General features: G+C 45.3%; 1 protein-coding gene across 5 annotated transcripts in view; it reads right to left on the reverse strand.

The window, feature by feature from the left end:
• The window catches only part of NEK1 (NIMA related kinase 1), an 800,483-nt gene that overhangs the window by 523,269 nt on the left and 252,639 nt on the right, over positions 1-24,575 (reverse strand). For all 5 annotated transcript variants that reach the window (XM_069244156.1, XM_069244192.1, XM_069244183.1 and 2 more), the window contains exons 15-16: positions 14,188-14,366; positions 13,992-14,099 (exon numbers count right to left, since the gene is read on the reverse strand). In XM_069244156.1, the coding sequence (XP_069100257.1) occupies positions 13,992-14,099; positions 14,188-14,366 (287 nt within the window). The remainder of the gene's footprint in view (positions 1-13,991; positions 14,100-14,187; positions 14,367-24,575) is intronic.

Consider the following 24,575-nt stretch of genomic DNA (forward strand, 5'->3'; position numbering starts at 1 on the left):
TAGTGTTTCTTATGTCACATTAATAACTGTTTTCTGTCACAGATGTGGCTGTGGATGGCGTTGTGATGGCTGCCAGTCATCCTTTTTGCTTTAGGGGCTGCTTTATAGTTTCCCCATGATAGTTACCACACCCCCTGGTTGGTTTCCACATGGACAGCCCTTACGTGTGATTATTCTATATACAGGGAGTGCAGAATTATTAGGCAAATTAGTATTTTGACCACATCATCCTCTTTATGCATGTTGTCTTACTCCAAGCTGTATAGGCTCGAAAGCCTACTACGAATTAAGCATATTAGGTGATGTGCATCTCTGTAATGAGAAGGGGTGTGGTCTAATGACATCAACACCCTATATCAGGTGTGCATAATTATTAGGCAACTTCCTTTCCTTTGGCAAAATGGGTCAAAAGAAGGACTTGACAGGCTCAGAAAAGTCAAAAATAGTGAGATATCTTGCAGAGGGATGCAGCACTCTTAAAATTGCAAAGCTTCTGAAGCGTGATCATCGAACAATCAAGCGTTTCATTCAAAATAGTCAACAGGGTCGCAAGAAGCGTGTGGAAAAACCAAGGCGCAAAATAACTGCCCATGAACTGAGAAAAGTCAAGCGTGCAGCTGCCACGATGCCACTTGCCACCAGTTTGGCCATATTTCAGAGCTGCAACATCACTGGAGTGCCCAAAAGCACAAGGTGTGCAATACTCAGAGACATGGCCAAGGTAAGAAAGGGTGAAAGACGACCACCACTGAACAAGACACACAAGCTGAAACGTCAAGACTGGGCCAAGAAATATCTCAAGACTGATTTTTCTAAGGTTTTATGGACTGATGAAATGAGAGTGAGTCTTGATGGGCCAGATGGATGGGCCCGTGGATGGATTGGTAAAGGGCAGAGAGCTCCAGTCCGACTCAGACGCCAGCAAGGTGGAGGCGGAGTACTGGTTTGGGCTGGTATCATCAAAGATGAGCTTGTGGGGCCTTTTCGGGTTGAGGATGGAGTCAAGCTCAACTCCCAGTCCTACTGCCAGTTCCTGGAAGACACCTTCTTCAAGCAGTGGTACAGGAAGAAGTCTGCATCCTTCAAGAAAAACATGATTTTCATGCAGGACAATGCTCCATCACACGCGTCCAAGTACTCCACAGCATGGCTGGCAAGAAAGGGTATAAAAGAAGGAAATCTAATGACATGGCCTCCTTGTTCACCTGATCTGAACCCCATTGAGAACCTGTGGTCCATCATCAAATGTGAGATTTACAAGGAGGGAAAACAGTACACCTCTCTGAACAGTGTCTGGGAGGCTGTGGTTGCTGCTGCACGCAATGTTGATGGTGAACAGATCAAAACACTGACAGAATCCATGGATGGCAGGCTTTTGAGTGTCCTTGCAAAGAAAGGTGGCTATATTGGTCACTGATTTGTTTTTGTTTTGTTTTTGAATGTCAGAAATGTATATTTGTGAATGTTGAGATGTTATATTGGTTTCACTGGTAATGATAAATAATTGAAATGGGTATATATTTTTTTTTGTTAAGTTGCCTAATAATTATGCACAGTGATAGTCACCTGCACACACAGATATCCCCCTAACATAGCTAAAACTAAAAACAAACTAAAAACTACTTCCAAAAATATTCAGTTTTGATATTAATGAGTTTTTTGGGTTCATTGAGAACATGGTTGTTGTTCAATAATAAAATTAATCCTCAAAAATACAACTTGCCTAATAATTCTGCACTCCCTGTATGTCATATTGTTATTGTTAGGGGTGCTCACAGGTGCGCCTCTTGTCACCAGATTTGGGGGTTTATGATTATGATGGAGGGGTGGGGGGGATGTTTTCAGCATGTTTTGGTGGGTCGCACCGCATTTCAATGTAATGGTCAAGCAGATATATTCCCTGATCTTGAGACACACAATCCTTATTGGGATCGGGCACACGACATGGCGCAGGACACTGTACTACTTTTTGCATCTTGGGTTCACGTAAATCGCAAACTTTTCAAGTTTAGAACAGTCTAATGTGGAACGTTCGTGGAATGGCTATGCCTGTCAAACAACATCGCATTTACACTTTCCTTAAACGACAGAGGGTACACTTTGCAATATTACATGAAACGCACCTACTGGATAATCATTTACAGTCACTAAAAAAACGATGGAGGGGTCACATCTTCATCTGCATACGCACAAGGGGTTTTGATATGGGTGGCGCCTGCGGTGCCTTTCGTACACCATAGACAGAGAGCGGACACGGGGGTAGACATGTTGTGTTGGAAGGTCGGCTGGATGGTAGACTGGTTACTATAGTAGGAGTGTACGCTCCCAATGGCGCGCAGGGAGACTTCTTTCAGACTCTCACTCCTGCACTATTGTCAGATCCCATAGCGCCCACTATCTGGGGAGGGGATTTTAATTTTGTCCCCTATGTGTTACTGGACCACTCGTCCCTGCCCGCGGAAGGAGCAAACAGCAGGTGGAATTCCAACCTCTTGGCAGAATGGGCCAGGGATAATGGGATACACGATATGTGGCGTATGGGTCATCCGCAGCATAGAGAGTACTCATTCAACTCCCCTGTGCATGACATACGCACTAGGATAGATTTGATTTAGGGAACCCCTGCAGTGTGTGCTATGATAACTTTTTCAAACTATCGTGCAAGGACGATCTCGGACCACTCCCCATTGTTGCTAACATTAGGTGGGGACAAATGCGCTCCACTATACCCACTTGGCGCCTACAGAGCGAGGCGTTACTGGACACCCCATTCAGAGAAGAGCTGGCCACTTGTATTAAACAGTACTGGGAGCTGAACACTGAGTCCACTGCCTGGGGGGCTATAGAATGGTATGCACACAAAGCCGGGGTGAGGGGTCACTGTCTCTCGGCCTCATGGGGAGCGTGTCGCTCGCTGCATCAGGAGGTAATCTCCCTAGAAAAGGATGTACGCGCGCTGGAAATAGCAGTCGCTCAACGCAGGGCACCCTTTACACTCCTCTGCGATAAACGACAGTTATATGGAGAAGCGGATCGACGACTCCACCGACAATTATAATTATCACCTAATGCGATTGCACGAGGAGGGCGACCGTTTGGGGTGGCTCTTGGCGTGGGTGCTCCGAGAGGAGCGGCAGCATCCCCCCATATGGGCCACCTGCTTAGCAAACGAGACAACCGTGTCCACACAGGAGGCCATTAACAATGCCTTCAGGGATTATTACACGGAACTGTACCAGGCGGGAGATATCCGACAATCAGAAGCTAGGCCTTTTTTTTATCCGAGACACCGTTTGCAAAGTTATCGGCCAGTAATAAAGTGGCATTTGATGAGCCCTTAAGGCTGGAGGAACTTATTGTGGCAATAGCACAAATAGCCCGCAGCAAAACCCCAGGCACAGACGGTCTGCCGATAGAATATTATGCTACTTACTCGTAACATTTATCCCACCCCTTGCTGTCTGTGTTTGAGGAAGCATGGACTCGTGGCATGCTCCCGGTATCTCAATGGGAGGGGCTGATTGTGGTACTTCCCAAACCTGACCGGGATCCCACGGATGTGAGGTCTTCTAGGCCATTGTCCCTTCTCAATTTAGATTGTAAGATTTTAGGTAAAGTGCTGGCAAATAGACTCGCCCCTGTTATACACACCCTAACACATGAAGATCAAAATGGTTTTATACCCACCCGTAACACATTCCTGAATATACGTAGGCTTCTTGGCATCATTAGCGACACTCCAGCCGGTGCTCATGATAATGTGGCCGTCTCTTTAGATATAGAGAAGGCATTTGATACCCTAGGTTGGGACTTCTTGTTTGCCACTCTCTGTTGTATGGGTTTTGGCTGGGGTTTTGTGGGGTGGGTGCAGACACTTTACGCTAATCCTACTGCTAGGCTGAAGACGGGAGGAGTGATATCTCATAGTTTACCCATTTGGAGAGGGACTAAGCAGGGATGCTCACTGTCACCCTTGTTGTTTGCCATTGCAATGGAACTGGTCCAAATCCTGCTTGTTTCCTTTGGTTGAACTTCCCACAGAGGTGGGGGAGGCGTTCCCTCCGAGTAGACTGAAATGGTGCTTTGATACCTTGAAGTACCTGGGCATACAAATATACCGCAGGATGGATGACCTAAGAGATGGTGACCTGGCCCGCACTCTCCGTTCCATGAGAAGCTCTCTCCCATTTTGGTGCTCGCTGCCTCTTTTCCCATTGGGCAGGGTGGCTATAGCGAACATGTTAATCCTGCCAAGGCTCCTATACTATTTCGCAGCGTTGCCCATAGCAGTCCCCAGGAGCTTCTTCCGCAAACTTAAAAGTGTGTTACTAGAACTCATCTGGGGGCAAAACAGGCACCGGGTCGCACTCACCACCCTGCAGCGTCCGTTGCGATTGGGGGGGCTGGGAGCCCCGAACTTCAAATATTATTATGCAGCAGCACAACTGTAGTGGCCATTGTGCTGGTTGAGGGGTCCTGACTCACTTGAAGCCGTATGGGTACATACACAGATAGGTGATACTCCCCTTTACACATGGTTATCTGAGCATGCATCACGACGCGTTGGCGACAATCCATTGTAGGCAGCAGCATATACTAGCTGGCGTAGATATATACAGGATGGAAAATCTGACCCCCCCCATACTCACCCCTTATCTCATTGGGTCAAATACCAGAAGGCACAATGTTATTCCGCACTCACTCCACGACCTCATGGACGGAAGCGGAGATGGACACGGTGGGAGACTGTTTCGATAACGGCACACTAATGTCTTTCGAGGCAATTATGGATCTTGCCTCGCTGGGACCGGGACACTTTCTTACATACCATGTTATCTGTCACTTGATTAAGACAGCATGGGCTCATGGAGATCGGGAGCCTCCGACCTCCCCTGCCCTACATGCTTTGCTCTCAGATAATGGTTCCAAAAAGGTCATCATTCATTTGTACAGAGCACTGACTAGCGTGACCATTACACAGCAAGAGGCAGCTTTCCATAGATGGACCCGGCTCTACCGATTCCCCTATCTGTAATGAAGTGGACTGAGGCCCTCCAACAGGTGCAGAGAGTGTCCCGAAACCCCAGATTCAGATATACACAATTTAATTATGTCTATCAAATGTACCTGTCTCCATGTCGTATCCAATGAATGTACCCAACGGCGACTCCAGCATTTCCCCGTTGTGGGCTTCATGCAGCTAGCTTTATCACATGGTGTGGGAGTGTGCTCATTGCAGAGGGTCTGGCTGAACATTCTAGCAGACATCACGGATATAACTGGACATACATTTGCACCCACTCCGGAGTCCTGTCTTTTGGGTATATGTCCTAGAGCTCAGCAGCATAAACATATTCATAAATTTGCTGATCTAGCGTTTATTATGTAGAAGCGAATGATTGCTATGGCGTGGAAGGCCTCTCGACCTCTGGAATTATCTAGCTGGCGTGCCATGACATTGAAATGGGCACGTGTGGAGATGCGTGTCTTGCGGGCTCTGCAGGACAGGGGGCAGGTATTTACAGGCTATGACACCTGGGAAACATTGGTGGGCAAAATGGAGGCTAAGAATGATGAGCACCCGCCGTGATTCCTCAAGCGGTGAACAGAGGATTCGTACAGGTATTAGCCTTCCTATGTTCTTTGTATTGAACTGATGATAAACAGTTTCCTAATTAAATACAGTATTAGTGGAGTAACGCCGGTAATGGAATGCCATAATGATTAGACTATCACCCAACAATATACTCATGGGAATATCACAAGCAATAGTAACCCATTGGGCCTGTCCGGGTCTAGAAAGTAGGGCAGGGGTGCACACGTGGGGGTTGCAGTGCTTCTTTGCCAGACTTGCATTGTACTATTGGACATAATGGTGGGAAACTGGATAATGTGTAAAACAGGCATTATAATAGAGTTTCCACTGTGTGGCATTGCAGTGAGAACAAGATGTTATTCCATGTTAGCATTGCTCAGAATCAAATGAATGACCTAATGCTTTCCTAAGAGACCAGATTTGCTGGAATGTGGTGTGACTTATTCAGTTACGCAATTGTGACCAGTAATATATGTTGAATTTAATAAAACAGATTTTAAAACAAAACTCCCTGGACCACGCCTGCAGCCTCTTTTGTGAAACTGTAAATCCTCATTGAATTGCATTGGGTGTCAGACTCTGTGTGCACCCTGCACCAGGCCACCCTGTGCTGCTGAGGGTGTATGGTTGGTGCTGACCTGTGCCCCCCCAGTGCTGTGCTAAACCCCAGGGGCCTGTGCCCTAAAGCCGCAGGCACTTACCTGCAAACCATTTCTTGCTAAGTGCTCCAAGCTCCATTGGTTTCCATCAGGTGGCCAACACCAACTTTGACCTCTGCGCGCCTGGCTGGCCCGAGTTGCTGGTGGTCCATTCTTGGGGTCCCCTTAAACCTTGCCACGTGGACACCTAAACCCCCGAAGACTGGGGCAGTAAGTCGAGTACTTACCTGTGAACTATGCTTGTGTTTATCCTCCCCGGCAGAAATACTTGCACTGTGGGGGGCTTGAGTCTGAACCCACTACAGGTGATACCTGTCAGCCTAATCCAGGTTTTGTTCCGGCTAACTAGCCTTGCCTCATCTCCATCCAAAAGCAGGGATGATTGGGCAACTGAACGCATGACACAAATGACTCCTCAGGCAAATCGTGGTCACTCAGATCTCATCCGTTTCTCTCAGTTACATTAGTCTCACATATACAAGGACAATCAGAGACAGAATAGAGTTCAATAAGATTTTATTGAAATAACTGCATCTTAGATAATAAAGCGTGCACTGCAATAACTAGGACGATGAAGCATGACAAGATTAAAATTGTGACAAGGAGAGTGAAACATAAAAATAACGGTACCATATTGTCACTAGAATCGTTGAAAATAGCTCCTACCTAGGCTATGTTAGAGCAGAGCATGTGAAGCTTTAATTCTGCCCTTCAGGTTCCCCTAGGAAGACATCATCCCTCATACCTAAGCAAGAGGCCTGTAGTCTACATAAGCAGCTGCAGCAAAGCACTCAGCAGTCAGCATACAGTCGTGGTCATCTGTCTGGGTTCTCCTCTTAGTATTGCTTAACTAAACATTTTTTCACTGTCGATTTACAATCAAAGTGATTTTGATACTTGAAAGTGATACATTCTTGAAACTGTACTTGTCTGCAACAAAGATCCTTTTGGCTTTAGAATAAAAGTAACAACGTATATATATTTTTTTACACATAATCATTGGACTGGAGTTAGTCACTAAGCGTGCGCCTCATTTCTTGACTGTGTGTGTACAACCAATGCTTAGCACTATCCTCTGATAAGCCTAACAGCTAACCCACAAAGTAGGAAGCTGGCATGGTATGTGATAAGCACCTATGGTGTTATCACCTTATACCAGGTCCGGGTATCCCCTATTAGTGAGGTACAGGAAGTGTCTAGGAAGCCAGGGTTCTCTAGAGGTAGCTGTGGATGAGCAGCCAAGACTTATCTAGGAGACATGCAAAGCTTATGCAATACCACTACAGCACTTACACACATGAAAGAACCACACAGTGTTACAAACATAAATGAACTTTAGTATGGTAACACAAATACTATAATACTGTATAGGCAATACTCCACTAGGAGGTGAGTAAACACACTATAATGTACACATTAGGAGTCAGTGATTAGCATAAAAGGCAACAGAAAACAGTAAAAACAGTAGTAAGTTGGGCCCCAATCCAAGGAAGTGGAAACAGTAGAGGGGAGCTGGAGGAACTAGGAACCCCAAAAGGTAAGTACCAGAGTGCCTCCCAGCGACCAGGAGAAAAGAGGTATCTGGTTCTCCCCAAACCCACCAAAAGGACTTCTGAAGAGGATTATGCAAGACCCAGACAAAACTGCAAGAAACCAACAGGGGATCGTGGTAGAGGAAGACCGGTAAAGAAAGGGGACCAAGTCCAGTTTCCGTTGGAGTGTCCAGTTGTGGCAGGAGCCACTACCAACCCGTCTGTGGATGCAGGACCAGGTCGACGGTGGACGAAGATGGTCAGCAGTGCAGCACTTGAGCAGCACAAGAGTTCCTGAAGTGATGCAGTCGATGTCCCACGTCGGAAGGAGAGTTGCAGTTGGTCAGTGGTGTGAAACAACCACCAACAAGCCTTGGCAAAGGTAAGAGTCGTGGGTGAAGAGATGCAAGGCTGCCAGGGACCAGCAAGGTCCAAGGGAACTCAACCCACGGAGCGGAGTCCCGGGTGACCCTCAGCAGTGAGGAGAGTCTCAGGAAGAAAAGGCAGCATCCACAGGCGATCCACAGGCAGCAAGCCCAGGAGTTGTGGTGAGGCCCACACAGCACACCTGGAAAGGAGTCCCACGTCACTGGAGAAGCACGCAGAGGGCTATTCATTGCAGGGAAGAGTGCTGATGGCTGGGGCTACACAAAACCTGAAGATCCCTTGGAGAGTATGATTACAAGCCTTGGTAGCTGCAAGAAACGCAGTGCAGGGGTACTGTCCTGCGTGGAGAGGCAAGGGGTTACCATCTCCCAAGTTGGACAGCTAGTAGAGAGGATCAAGGGGACCACTCCAGACCACCACCTGTGTTGCAGAATGCTCGCAGAGTTGCAGGATAGAGGACCCATGCAGCCACTCGTCGTTGCAGTTGGTGCCTGTGGATGCAGGTGAGTGACTCCTTCACTCCAAGGGAGATTCCTTCTTCCTTCTTGTGCAGACTGAAGACTAGTCGCCCTCAGAGGATGCTCAGCCGGGGAAATGTTGCTGTTGCTAGAAGAAGCCGGAGAAACAATGCTATAGAGCAGAGTCATTGCTGTAGTTGCAGATTGTTGGTTCCTGGAGGGTCCAGTTGCAGTTCCAGTGGCCAGAAGGTGAAGTACACAATGCAGAGGAGTCCTGCTGGAATCTTGCAGGTCGAATCTGAGGACCCACTCAAGAGGGGAGAATCAAGTCGCCACCTGGAGGAGCTCTGGGAACCACCGCTGCGGTGGTGATAGATAGGGGAGTGGTTACTCCCCTTTCCATTGTCCAGTTTTGCGCCAGAGCAGGGACTGGAGGTCCCTGGGCTGGTTCAAACTGGTTTCTGCAAGGAGGGCACCAAATGTGCCCGTCGAAGCATACAAGTGGCTTGGGGAGACTACCCATCCCAAGCCATGTGACACCTATTTCCAAGAGAGAGGGTGTTACCTCCCTCTCCCACAGAAAATCCTTTATCCTGCTTTCCTCTGCCAGAGCTGGTCAAGCAGCAGGAAAGCAGAAACCTGTCAGAGGGGTGGCAGCAGCATGGGATGCCCAGAAAACCACAGAAGACTAGTAGGAGCAATGCAGTGGGTCCTCTAAGGAGCCCCCAGAGTGCAATGAATCATACAACCAATACTGGCAACAGTATTCGGGTATGATTCTGACATGTTTGATACCAAACATGCCCAGGTTCAGAGTTACCATTCTGTAGCTGGACACAGGTATTGAGTGACCTGTGTCCAGTACACAAGTAAAATGGTTTCCCCACACGTACGAATTGCAGGGTAGTGGAGCTGAAGTTTGTAGGAACACCTCTGCTGATGCGGGGTGCCCTTGTCGCGTAGGCTCATTATTCTAATGAGACTACTGGATTTTGAGCCGCAAGATCGTCCACAGTGTGGGAGACTGAGTCTGACCCACGGTGGGTGACACCTGTCGCTCCAAATCCGGGTTTTGCTCCGGCTAACTAGCAGTGCCTCATCTCTCCCGAAAGGTAGAGACAATTGGGCAGCCGAGCGCATGACATATACTTTTCAGGGAAGTCGTGGTCACTCATCTCGTATCCGGTTCTCTCATTCACAATTCGGTCTCATATATAAATGACAATGAAAGCAGTATAAGTTTTAAAGACTGGTTTAATAAAATGACTGCATTTTAGATAGCAAAGCGTGAGCTGCAATAACCAGAAGGACACAACATGGCAATATTAAAATGGTGACGATGAGAGTGAAGCATAAGAATAATGCTATCATATAGCCACTAAAGTCAATGGACTATTTTCTAACTGAATCATAATTTGAGCACAGCATGTTAAGCTCTAATCCTGCCTTTCATGTTCCCCCGGGAGGACATCAGCCCTCATACCTGAGCAAAGGCCTGTAGTCTGCGTTAGCATCTGCAGTGAAGCATTCGGCATACAGTTGTGGTTCCCTGGCTGGAATCTTCCTCTTAACGTGTAATGGGACTAGGAAGTGTTTTTATAATAACACAGCTAATGTTCTAAGAAAATGTCCCTACGCAAAGATGTGTATTTTCTATTAATGTTGGAGACTAAACTTCTACCACGTTCACTGACAATGCACCAAACTGTAGCCTTGACTGAAGCCCAAAGTGATCAAGCATGTGTTTGAGAACACAGTGCTGGGCTAAGTAAAACAGTTAGATAGAAGAAATAAAAAACAAGACCGTAAAATTGGTTATTGTAAAAATAACAATGCGAAGCTGAATAAAATATATCCAGGTCAAAGTGCACAGTGGCCTAGTGTATTAAACTAACGTGCATGAAGCTATAACTAAAATGGCTACACAACATCCTCACACACAGGTACTTGCACCCTGCCCTCTGGGCTAGGAGGGCATGTCATAGGGATGACTTGCAGTGACCTGTGGTGAAAGGGTGCCTGCACCTTTTCACGCAGGCTGCAATGGCAGGCCTGTAGACACATTTTGCAGGGGCTTCCATGAGTGGCATAATACATGCTGCAGCCCATGGGAAACCCTTGGTGCCCCTATGCCCTGGGTACCTAGGTACCATATACTTGGGAATTACAGGGGGGCACCAGAATGCCAATTGTGGGGTGTACTAAGTCAGGAACAACCAAATTTAAAGGGAGAGAGCACAGCCACTGGTAACCATGCCAAAAAGAGGCTGCGTTCCTACACACACTACCACAAAAGAGAGCACTAGTATTATCTACTTTGGCCTCTATAAAGCCTCCGGGGATCCACTGGACTTTGTGCAAACTATACCTTTCTTTGCTATAGTATACACAGAGCCAGCTTCCTATAGGTAGTAGGTGAGCAAGTTGATTTCTTTAAGAAACAAGTGCATTTCAGTAGCAGTTTGCCCCTTGGACAAGTAGTGTTATTAAGAAAAATCCATAAACCTGATGGGAAACTAATCAGTCATAGTTTTGGAGTGGAAGTACCTATTATAAACAGTAAATGCCAAGGTGGCTTAAGTTATGCATTTACAATACGTTTTTGAGATGAAACAAATAACCATACATAATGTTAACAGTGTATTTGTTAGGAGATAAAAACACATATTGGTGTTTTATACAGAAAAAAAATAACATTAACATGAGAATAAGAGAAATCATACAAAAGATTTACAAATGAACTTGACAGTAAAAGGCTGTCACTTACAGACTGACATGACGTTATGTCAGCTTAAAAGAGAGATGTTCCACAACTAGAGGGATTCAGCATGATGGAATATATTTGTTTTGAAAGAGAAAATGAAAGTTAATTACACAATTTTCACATTGGTAAGTTGTGTAGACAAATGAATGAAGCAAGCAATATTTTAGTTTAAGGAACACTGCAGTGTCCATGGTTGATGCAGCAGAAGAGTAGGACAGTGGAGCCAGTGTCCTAGAACTTTCAGAACATGTGTTTGAAGGAGAAGAATTGGAGAACAGGAAAATTTAGCAACCACTCAATCGGTTGTGGATAGAGGAGCAAAACCTTCTATGCCACAATTTAGGGGCTCAGATGAATAATAACAAAAGGCAGCCCGCTGTCACTCTTGAACAGCCAGCTTGTCAAAATACAAGCAGTCCTGAAAATTCATGGGTATGGAAATTTTTCTGAACATTGGAAAATGTGGAAAGAAGCTCAGAGAAACTGTGGCTGACAATGAAAGCAGTAATGAGCTTAAATGAGGCATTCTGAACAGACTTTACCACTTATGAACAACTACCATGCTGAGGACACATGAAACCACAATGCTGGGATTCCATTCTGCGGAATCAGTGTCAAAATATCAGCGGTATTCTTCTGTTCTAACTCAGAGCTGTAGAGAGAGAATGACTGTCTCTCTTTTGCTTACTGAGGTCTATGTGATTTTTGTGTTCTGTGAAATCCGGTACCAACAAAGCTAGTCTAATGAATCTGCTTTTCTACAGTCTTGGACTAAAGGCCTTTTGGACAGGTGGTGGAAAAGCTACCTTAGGGATGGACCATTCCTGAACTCATGGTAACACCAATTTTACTCTTAGCTGGAGTAATGAGGATTCCATTGTAACACCTGCAACTAAATGTAGTTCTGTAGTTGACTGTGTAATTGTTTCAAGACTCATTATTGTAAAACTGTAGTTATCACTGCATAACCTGGTGATGGGAATATAATGGTTGAACCTTGAGTTGTAATGCTGTTTTGTGTCTCATACTGTCACTGTTTTACAAGGATGTCTGAGCTGTGCAGCCAATCCCATGTAAACATTAACCATATCTGGCTCCAAAAGGGTGTATTTGTTATGAAAATTCTCTCAAATGTTCCAGATGACGATTTGAAAAACAAAATGAAAAAGTGCTTTGTGTTTTAACATTCTCTCACTGCGAAACTAAAGTACCAAACACATATTAAGTATCCTTAATAGAGCAAGGGATGGCTCGGGTCCCCAACTTTGAGCACTACTGCCTAGAGGCTCAGCGACAATGGGTGAGTCACTGGCTCTGGGGTCACTCACTGAAAGACACCTGCTATGGGGGCAGGGTCTGCTGCAACCTGAGTACTTACCAAAATTGGAAAAGGGCAATCTTGGCTGTTAGGTCTAGCCCAGAATTGCTTTCAAAAAGGCTTGCTCCTGACTAATCACGTAGGGCCTGATTTAGATTCTGGCAGACTGGTTACTTCGGCCAGATGTAGGTAACGTTTTGCATGGCGCAAACTGCGAAATTCGCAGTTTGCGCCATGCAAAACGCGCATCGCAATGCACATTCCCATTTTGCGAGTCGATATCGACTCGCAAAATGGGAATGCGAATCGTAAATAGCATCAGCAGAGAAAAGGACACAAAAAGAAATTGGAGATATTGCTGGTGTCCCTCATCTTACCATTCAACAATCATACAGACTCATCTATCCGCGAGCCCTAGATCTCTTTCTTGCAAGCTTCAAATTTCATACCCCAGTTGACAAACTACCACAGCTATCAGATGCTGAGGCTCTGTTCTGCTCAATCCCATTTGCACTATCCTGTTGCAAAAGTTCTATGAAGTGTTGCTACTGAGCCTTCATCTGGTGGAATGTCTCTGAGTATGGTGTTGCAAAAGGCAAATGATGAGAAACAACACTGACTCCGAAGCATAAGACTTTTTTATGGCATTTTGTGAATGGCAGTATATAAGATACAGTATAAAATGTCAATTTCATATTGTACTTTATTTTAATTTCTTTTGTAGCTTTCTAGTATGTTGTATTTGAGAAAATACTTGAAAATACACTTGTAACTGATGATACATTCCCACCAATGCACCCAACGGAATAATTGAGAAATCTACCATCTGGAACATTTCGTGTGGTGGCCTGACTCGTTTTTCATAAGCTCTTAAGGTAGGGCACCTAACATCGAATTTTAAAGAAAATTGCTGCTCAACATAGGCCATGCCCTCTCTCACACTAGTAACAGATAGTTTTCGTCACCAGCAATGCAACATTTGCACCATTTCTGCACATTTATAAAATAATGTCTGTGTAGCAACCACAGACTTCGCACATTCCCCTACCTGCACAATTTCTGGTTTAAAGTTGTGGTTTATTCTTTAAGCTAGAGTACAACGCTCACAAAGACACATCAAGTTTATGACCAGCAATGACAAACTACAACTCAATACGATGTTGTCACAATACAATGGGCACACTGTGTCTGACTATATGAATTACCTATGTTAACAAGTGTTTTGGTTTAAAAACAGCCTTAGTGCTAAAATATGCAAAACGGATAATTAGTCAAACCTGTCTATATTGGCTTGCTGAGATACCTCCTCCAGTCTTTTCAATTCTTTTTTCACTGCATCGGCATCAGGAAAATGATGATGAAATGCAGGCGGATTGGGACTTATTCTGCAAATGTAGAAACACAGCATTTTTCAGTATTTCCACTGCTTGTCAATTACAGACAACTCTACTTTAATATATTCATGCACCATACCTATTCTCAGGCTCTCTGTACTGGATCTCTGCTCTCAACCGGGCTGCTCTATCCTCTGCTGCTTGAATATTTTCTTTTTGCTGCTGCATCTGATCAAAAATATTGAAGTAGTGCTCATAAGGTCCCCGGATGGGAGCTGGGCTTGGTGAAGCTCCTCCACCTACACCAAAAGATGGAACCTGCATAAGGAAGATGTTGATAACTCTATCAAATCTGAACTAACAAGGCATTCCAGTGCATCTTATTAAAGTAACTATGGGAGAAAGCTAATTTATTAAATAATGTATTCATTTATTAATCATAGATCCAGTGCAGCCTCTGACCTGTAGCAGAAATCATAAGGAGTACTGTACCCTGTTTCATAAACAGCACCATGGTACATCCAACTTCAACAGTGAAACATTGTCGGCCACGGAATAGAAAGGTCTATGCAGCCCAGCTCAAAGCTCTGCTACTGACACAATGAAAACATGCCACATTTGTTAAGTGTTTTGAGTCAGCTACATCTACTGAATGTATTCAGCTGGAGAAAATAACCCCTTGGCTATGGCTAGAGCGGTCACTCGTACAGACACCATTACAGAATTTGCTCTGGCTCCACCCACGCCATAATGCACTTGCCTACCCTTCGCTTATAATGCTAAAACACTGGGGTAACTTGACACATTCAGCGAAGCTCACTTCTTTCCTGTCCCCACTCACCTTACTTTCTAATAATCCCAATTTCCCACCAGGCCACAATGACCCCTTATTTCGAAGAGGAAAGGTACAGGGCAGCATGGCTATAGAATTATTTTGCTAAAGGTAGGCTCTGGTCGTGGGTAGGTTCAGGGGAACACATGGATGGAAGATTGAAAGACCTGATGATGTTTGAAATGATACTGATCAATCCTCAAGCCGGAGGGCAATATCATGTTTAAATCAGGCCCTAGATCTAAACACTGACCCTGTACATTACACTTAAATGGACAAATGGAAGATGGAACTGTCTACTGGACTAGATAAAGAGAAATTGAAGGTGGGCTAGAACTGCAACATCTTCCATTTGCACTAAATACAAAGAAGGTACTTACAAGGTCCTCACTAGATGGTATTTCACTCCCGCCAGATTAGGAGCCATGTCTGTGACCTCCAACAGCAATCGGAGGGAGTGTCAGGAACAGGGTACAATGGTCCATATATGGTGGCCCTGTCCATTAGCTCAGTCATATTGGGTCGCCCTCCCAAGATTAATCAAAGACATCACAGGAGTTGGTCCTCCATTGGAGACTGTTGCTAATAGGTCTTCCAGGGGAGAACAGAACATAGCCTGTCTATTGCCTGGTGAGCCATCTTATCATACAATTCTTGCTTGAAGGACGAGTAATGCTTGCACATCATTGGAAATAGGCAACACCCCCTCCACTAGGCCTTTGGTGGAGAAGAATTTGGCATACTCACATAATAAAGAAATTACCAGCACTGATCACGGATAGAATGACCAAATTTGAAAACATATGGTGACCATTTAAGATTTATATCAAAACCAGGACTGGATGCTGGAGGGCAGCTCATCATGTGCCCAACCTGGTGAGGAAAAGTTAAAAGCTGTACCCACAGAATGTCTGGCTCTTTGGACTTGGGCACTGCTGGGTCAGACCATCCATTGGTGGCGTGATCATTTCTCGACCCTGGTAGAGATCCATAATCTCTCAATTCTTCCCCACTATAGGTGACTATTGCTTCTATTGTTGTACACTTGTGTTGACAGTTTTACATTATCCTTTCTTCGCTTATGTACTGATTGTGTTGCTTCTGTTGTCAAAAAAGTGATAAAGTTCGGGGGGAAAAGGAAAAATGTTTTTAGGGATGACAGGTCAGACGTGCTCCACCATTCAAGAAGGGGTGACGACAGTTGAAGAGGAAGCAGGTTGGGGGCTACTACAGTAGTTACCCTGGTCAACATTTGTGTACATTTAAAAGGGTGTCTTACTAAGTACTCAGTGGTGGCAGCTGAGTAGTCATATTGAGTGTGGTGAGAATTTTTATCAGTTTACACACAAATTAAGCCATGGCATTCTGTCATCTGCATTGTACATTGGTAAATCACAGTACAATAGGACTTTGCACTTTGTCATCACTGTATCAGTCCAATCTACACAAGTGATCATTTAAGGACATTGTCGAAAGTAGTCAGGCTCTTATTGGTAATGACAAAGACAAATCCTCAAACGTTTATGAATAGTAGCATAACATGATGGGGCATGGCGTAGTGATGATGCAGTGAGGACACACTTTCTCCCAGCTCCTTGCAGCATGGCTACAATTTCTGACAATATCAGTCTTCAAAATGGCCATTTGGAACGTAAATAAAGATTGGAAGCACCCCTACAAATAATGATAAAGGATGATCTATGTAAACACACAAGCTGTGAGTAATCTGCATTTGCAAGAATCCCCTCAACTCTCTCATGCCTGGCAGAGCATAGAACATAGCAAGTCAAGATGGTGATGCCATGCACCTGTAATATAAAGCCAGAGACACTAAAGTGCTGCAGCAGGTTGACGCTTGCTCAAGGTAGGGGCATGAAGCTGATGAAGGAAACCTGTGACAGCTGCCTGTGAAACTCCTGGTGCACAGCAGTGAAGCCTACCTGCTGGGCTGGAGCTGTGAGTTGCGGTGGAGGGGCACTATGAGACCCCATTACAAAAGATGGCAGCAAGGAGGAGCGAGAGTCAGGCAATGAGTGGACCAGGGTAGCAGGACCTAGAGCATGACTTGTTCCAGTTGTTTCAGTGTTGCGTTGAGGGGGCAGCGGGCTGGGATAGACTCGATACCAACAGATTAGCCCTCCTGAACTCTTTAAAGTCACTTTCCAATTTCCATCAAAATGATAAAGTGCAAGACAATCTTTTGGGGCCACTGGGCGCCTCACGAAATACAAATCAAAACCACTAAATTGGAAAAAATCAAAATCAGAGCAATGTGGATGTAAACTGGTGATGCACTGTGGGGAGAAGACTGACGTGAAGGTCGGTACAAGATAAGCCACTGGGTTTAAAGCATGCTACAAACTAGGGCATTGCAGCTCACTGAGTGGGTGTAATGGTGCCTGGATTGTGTCAAATCAATGGCCCTGGTGACCTGCCTGAAGAACTAGTAAAATTGTGCATTAGCATAGAGGTGCTGTAACCATTGTTGGCTGGAGGAAGCAGAGAGTGGAGCACCTACTACATACCTTCAAGATGGTGAAGGATAAAGTTACCAAAGCACTTGTAACTCTGACCAACATGGACAAGTATCATAAACTGCTGGAGGCCCTGGGTGCAGTATCACAGAAGGTGACGGTACCTACCTTGGCCAATGTTTCCAAAGCCATATAAGAAACAAGAACCTCTCTAATTTGAATGTTGATACTGCCAGCAAAAGTGGTACAGAGTGGGAAGCCTTGAAAGTGGTAATGAAAGGTACGGCAATTTCTCAAATAAAATTACTGATCGAACAAATAGATGCAACTCTTCTCACTAGCATGATTGCAAAACAAACTACCAGAAATGAATATACTACACAAAACGATGCTTGAGGGACTCAGGTCTGAGATACTAGAAATTACATTGGAGAAGGCACTATTTAAAAACAGGTAATTTTGGCAGAAATAGTGCCAACTAGTATTACTGCTATTACAGATGTTCAAGGCAACACCCATAACACAAGAAGAAATAAACAGAGTTTTTTATGCATATTATTAGCATGCCTGCTAGGCATAGATGCTAGTACATCAGAAAGTTAAATTAAAAGAAGGATTGCCCAATTTACTCTGTTGCTGACCAAAAGACTGTCTGCAATTAACTGGCTACATCCTAAAACACTTATGCCTTAAAACTGGATCAAAGATATAGTTGAATGGAATGGCAGATAAAAATTAAAATAAAACTCACTAGAACTGATACAAAACCGCAGGAAGCTTTGGATGCTTGGAAATCATGGAACAGAAACCTGATATATACACTTGACCCACACAGGCACAACATAAAAGTATGCGTACACAACAAGAATGTCCCCTGAAAGTAATGTAGCCATAATTATGTTTGTTTGTCATGCTACTGAAACTTTGCAAAGTGTAAAGACTGTTATAGCTGCTAAGTTACAAAACATATATATGTACACACATGTATACATACACACAATAACATAATTGCAGCTTACCATCTAAGTGTTGTGCTTACTTAAATATAAAGTTAATGTCTAAACGTTTGTGTGTATACTTAAAATATTACAAAATCAAGGGGTCACTTAGGGCACAAAGGCTCTCAATAGTCTTTGCCTTTACATTAATGGTCAGATGCATTTGTTCAGGCATATTTTAGCATGACCCTTAAGACTCTTTGCCTAATCCACCAACCACCCATGGAAAGGTTTCATCGCAGGTCAACAACAATAAGCAATACTACATCTTTTGAAAATACTGAACTCAATCAACAACAAAAAGTCATTAGACCCTACACATCCCTTGCACATAACATGCTTGTGCCAAGATGGTGATGTCTGGAAGGTGAGAAGGCGCTAACTTTGGAGAAGCAAACTTTCTTAGAATTTAAGGATTGCGTTATGAGGTTGATGTATTTTTTTCTAGAAATGCTTACCATTATCAGCTAGTGCTTAGGATTTGCACATTTGTTGGCCGAGAATAGTTTTTTTATTTTCCAAAGCATCAATACAACCAACTAACATACACACACAGTGGTAACATAGAAGTCAGGCATTGTGAAAACTGAGGCTATATAGAAAATCAAGCTGACATGCCACGCTTATTCCCACAATACACTGGACATAGAGGGAGACACAAAATGGGTATATCCATTTCCTGAATGACCACATAACCTCACCCAAGGGCACCAGTTTTTAAAATTTCATATGGCATCCTCTGTCTTCATAGACTACTTCTCTGTGGTCAAGCACAAGTCCTTACTGGATTAACACCGGCCCAGTGTTCGTTCCTCATCTAAGTGATATCTAGGAGTACAACCATTACTACCCGGTCACTGAACATTTTGACATATACAAGTGAGGACAATGGCTATACTGGCCAGATATTTCCATTCTCCCTCCCTACAACAACAGTCATAATTTAAAACACAACAACATAGTAAGCAGGAAATCCCTCACTTGCCCACACCTCTGATGCATAGATCATTATCCAGCCATTCGAATTTCAGTAGCTCCACGTGTATAATACATTTGGTGACGTATTTTGATGTACACTGGTTTGAATTCCATTCTCATTGCTACAATCAGTGGGTAATGCAGGGCCTGGTCCCCATTGCATATCATCAAATCCACACAGGTCATTGTGTCATCTAGCTTTTCCGACAGTTTAATGAATCTGGTGCACTTTTAACCAGTATCTTAAATATTAGAGAGACCGCTTTCTTTCTCCGTGATTGTGGGAGTACACTTTCCTCCATCAGAAAAATGTCTTGATTAGGGACTCCAGTGCAATGTAGGTGGCCAAAGTATGACAGTGTTGTAACTGTCAGAACATTTTAGTATTAGCCATCATGTATTCAGTTTCAAACTGCACAAAGAATTTCGGCCCATTTTGGTTACATACGTGTAAGGAAATGCCTCCTTGGCATGGTTGCCCCCTGACTTTTTGCCTTTGCTGATGCTATGTTTACAATTGAAAGTGTGCTGAGGCCTGCTAACCAGGCCCCAGCACCAGTGTTCTTTCCCTAACCTGTACTTTTGTATCCACAATTGGCAGACCCTGGCATCCAGATAAGTCCCTTGTAACTGGTACTTCTAGTACCAAGGGCCCTGATGCCAAGGAAGGTCTCTAAGGGCTGCAGCATGTCTTATGCCACCCTGGAGACCTCTCACTCAGCACAGACACACTGCTTGCCAGCTTGTGTGTGCTAGTGAGGACAAAACGAGTAAGTCGACATGGCACTCCCCTCAGGGTGCCATGCCAGCCTCTCACTGCCTATGCAGTATAGGTAAGACACCCCTCTAGCAGGCCTTACAGCCCTAAGGCAGGGTGCACTATACCACAGGTGAGGGTACCAGTGCATGAGCATGGTACCCCTACAGTGTCTAACCAAAACCTTAGACATTGTAAGTGCAGGGTAGCCATAAGAGTATATGGTCTGGGAGCCTGTCAAACACGAACTCCACAGCACCATAATGGCTACACTGAAAACTGGGAAGTTTGGTATCAAACTTCTCAGCACAATAAATGCACACTGATGCCAGTGTACATTTTATTGTAAAATACACCCCAGAGGGCACCTTAGAGGTGCCCCCGGAAACTTAACCGACTATCTGTGTAGGCTGACTAGTTTTAGCAGCCTGCCACAAACCGAGACATGTTGCTGGCCCCATGGGGAGAGTGCCTTTGTCACTCTGAGGCCAGTAACAAAGCCTGCACTGGGTGGAGATGCTAACACCTCTCCCAGGCAGGAATTGTCACACCTGGCGGTGAGCCTCAAAGGCTCACCTCCTTTGTGCCAACCCAGCAGGACACTCCAGCTAGTGGAGTTGCCCGCCCCCTCCGGCCAGGCCCCACTTTTGGCGGCAAGGCCGGAGAAAATAATGAGAATAACAAGGAGGAGTCACTGGCCAGTCAGGACAGCCCCTAAGGTGTCCTGAGCTGAGGTGACTCTAACTTTTAGAAATCCTCCATCTTGCAGATGGAGGATTCCCCCAATAGGGTTAGGATTGTGACCCCCTCCCCTTGGGAGGAGGCACAAAGAGGGTGTACCCACCCTCAGGGCTAGTAGCCATTGGCTACTAACCCCCCAGACCTAAACACGCCCTTAAATTTAGTATTTAAGGGCTACCCTGAACCCTAGAAAATTAGATTCCTGCAACTACAAGAAGAAGGACTGCCTAGCTGAAAAACCCCTGCAGAGGAAGACCAGAAGACGACAACTGCCTTGGCTCCAGAAACTCACCGGCCTGTCTCCTGCCTTCCAAAGATCCTGCTCCAGCGACGCCTTCCGAAGGGACCAGCGACCTCGACATCCTCTGAGGACTGCCCCTGCTTCGAAAAGACAAGAAACTCCCGAGGACAGCGGACCTGCTCCAAGAAAAGCTGCAACTTTGTTTCCAGCAGCTTTAAAGAACCCTGCAAGCTCCCCGCAAGAAGCGTGAGACTTGCAACACTGCACCCGGCGACCCCGACTCGGCTGGTGGAGATCCGACGCCTCAGGAGGGACCCCAGGACTACTCTGATACTGTGAGTACCAAAACCTGTCCCCCCTGAGCCCCCACAGCGCCGCCTGCAGAGGGAATCCCGAGGCTTCCCCTGACCGCGACTCCTTGAATCCAAAGTCCCGACACCTGGGAGAGACCCTGCACCCGCAGCCCCCAGGACCTGAAGGACCGGACTTTCACTGGAGGAGTGACCCCCAGGAGTCCCTCTCCCTTGACCAAGTGGAGGTTTCCCCGAGGAACCCCCCCCTTGCCTGCCTGCAGCGCTGAAGAGATCCCTAGATCTCCCATTGACTTCCATTACAAACCCGACGCTTGTTTCTACACTGCACCCGGCCGCCCCCGCGCCGCTGAGGGTGAAATTTCTGTGTGGACTTGTGTCCCCCCCGGTGCCCTACAAAACCCCCCTGGTCTGCCCTCCGAAGACGCGGGTACTTACCTGCAAGCAGACCGGAACCGGGGCACCCCCTTCTCTCCATTCTAGCCTATGTGTTTTGGGCACCACTTTGAACTCTGCACCTGACCGGCCCTGAGCTGCTGGTGTGGTAACTTTGGGGTTGCTCTGAACCCCCAACGGTGGGCTACCTTGGACCAAGAACTAAGCCCTGTAAGTGTCTTACTTACCTGGTTAACCTAACAAATACTTACCTCCCCTAGGAACTGTGAAAATTGCACTAAGTGTCCACTTTTAAAACAGCTATTTGTGAATAACTTGAAAAGTATACATGCAATTTTGATGATTTGAAGTTCCTAAAGTACTTACCTGCAATACCTTTCGAATGAGATATTACATGTAGAATTTGAACCTGTGGTTCTTAAAATAAACTAAGAAAATATATTTTTCTATATAAAAACCTATTGGCTGGATTTGTCTCTGAGTGTGTGTACCTCATTTATTGTCTATGTGTATGTACAACAAATGCTTAACACTACTCCTTGGATAAGCCTACTGCTCGACCACACTACCACAAAATAGAGCATTAGTATTATCTCTTTTTACCACTATTTTACCTCTAAGGGGAACCCTTGGACTCTGTGCATGCTATTCCTTACTTTGAAATAGCACATACAGAGCCAACTTCCTACATTGGTGGATCAGCGGTGGGGTACAAGACTTTGCATTTGCTGGACTACTCAGCCAATACCTGATCACACGACAAATTCCAAAATTGTCATTAGAAATTGATTTTTGCAATTTGAAAAGTTTTCTAAATTCTTAAAAGACCTGCTAGGGCCTTGTGTTAGATCCTGTTTAGCATTTCTTTTAGAGTTTAAAAGTTTGTTAAAAGTTTGAATTAGATTCTAGAACCAGTTTTAGTTTCTTAAAAAGTATTCCAACTTTTAGAAGCATAATGTCTAGCACAGATGTGAATGTGGTGGAACTCGACACCACACCTTACCTCCATCTACAGATGAGAGAGCTAAGGTCACTCTGTAAACTAAAGAAAATAGCAATGGGCCCCAAACCTACCAAAGTACAGCTCCAGGAGCTTTTGGCAGAGTTTGAAAAGGCCAACCCCTCTGAGGATGGCAACTCAGAGGATGAAGATAGTGACTTGGAGGGAAATTCCCCCCCTCCAGTCCTACTTAGGGAGAGCAGGGCTTCTCAAGCCCTGACTCCACAAATAATAGTCAGAGATGCTGGTTCCCTCACAGGAGGGACCAACAACTCTGAAATCACTGAGGATAACTCCAGTGAAGAGGACATCCAGTTAGCCAGGATGGCCAAAAGATTGGCTTTGGAAAGACAGATCCTAGCCATAGAGAGGGAAAGACAAGAGATGGGCCTAGGACCCATCAATGGTGGCAGCAACATAAATAGGGTCAGAGATTCTCCTGACATGTTGAAAATCCCCAAAGGGATTGTAACTAAATATGAAGATGGTGATGACATCACCAAATGGTTCACAGCTTTTGAGAGGGCTTGTGTAACCAGAAAAGTGAACAGATCTCACTGGGGTGCTCTCCTTTGGGAAATGTTCACAGGAAAGTGTAGGGATAGACTCCTCACACTCTCTGGACAAGATGCAGAATCTTATGACCTCATGAAGGGTACCCTGATTGAGGGCTTTGGATTCTCCACTGAGGAGTACAGGATTAGGTTCAGGGGGGCTCAAAAATCCTCGAGCCAGACCTGGGTTGACTTTGTTGACTACTCAGTGAAAACACTAGATGGTTGGATTCAAGGCAGTGGTGTAAGTAATTATGATGGGCTGTACAATTTATTTGTGAAAGAACACCTGTTAAGTAATTGTTTCAATGATAAACTGCATCAGCATCTGGTAGACCTAGGACCAATTTCTCCCCAAGAATTGGGAAAGAAGGCGGACCATTGGGTCAAGACAAGGGTGTCCAAGACTTCAACAGGGGGTGACCAAAAGAAAGGGGTCACAAAGACTCCCCAGCAGAAGGGTGATGAGACAACCAAAACTAAAAATAGTAAAGAGTCTTCTACAGGCCCCCAAAAACCTGCACAGGAGGGTGGGCCCAGAGCCTCTTCACAAAACAATGGGTACAAGGGTAAAAACTTTGATCCCAAAAAGGCCTGGTGTCATAGCTGTAAACAGCATGGACACCAAACTGGAGACAAGGCCTGTCCCAAGAAAGGTTCCACTCCAAACTCCCATCCAGGTAACACTGGTATGGCTAGTCTCCAAGTGGGATCAACAGTGTGCCCAGAGCAAATCAGGGTCCACACTGAAGCTACTCTAGTTTCTGAGGGTGGGGTGGATTTAGCCACACTAGCTGTCTGGCCGCCTAACATGCAAAAATACAGACAGCAACTCTTAATTAATGGGACTAGAATAGAGGGCCTGAGGGATACAGGTGCCAGTGTCACCATGGTGACAGAGAAACTGGTTTCCCCTGGCCAATACCTGACTGGAAAAACTTACACAGTCACCAACGCTGACAATCAGAGAAAAGTACATCCCATGGCAATGGTTACTTTAGAATGGGGAGGGGTCAATGGCCTGAAACAGGTGGTGGTCTCCTCAAATATCCCAGTGGACTGTCTGCTTGGAAATGACCTGGAGTCCTCAGCATGGGCTGAGGTAGAGCTAAAAACCCATGCAGCAATGCTGGGTATCCCTGAACTGGTGTGTGTGAAAACAAGAGCACAATGCAAGGCACAGGGTGAAAAAGTAGAGCTGGAGTCTGGAAAAATGGCCCAGCCTACCAAGAGAACAGGAAAGTC

Source organism: Pleurodeles waltl, chromosome 1_2, assembly GCF_031143425.1.
Source record: "Pleurodeles waltl isolate 20211129_DDA chromosome 1_2, aPleWal1.hap1.20221129, whole genome shotgun sequence".
Taxonomy (NCBI): domain Eukaryota; kingdom Metazoa; phylum Chordata; class Amphibia; order Caudata; family Salamandridae; genus Pleurodeles; species Pleurodeles waltl.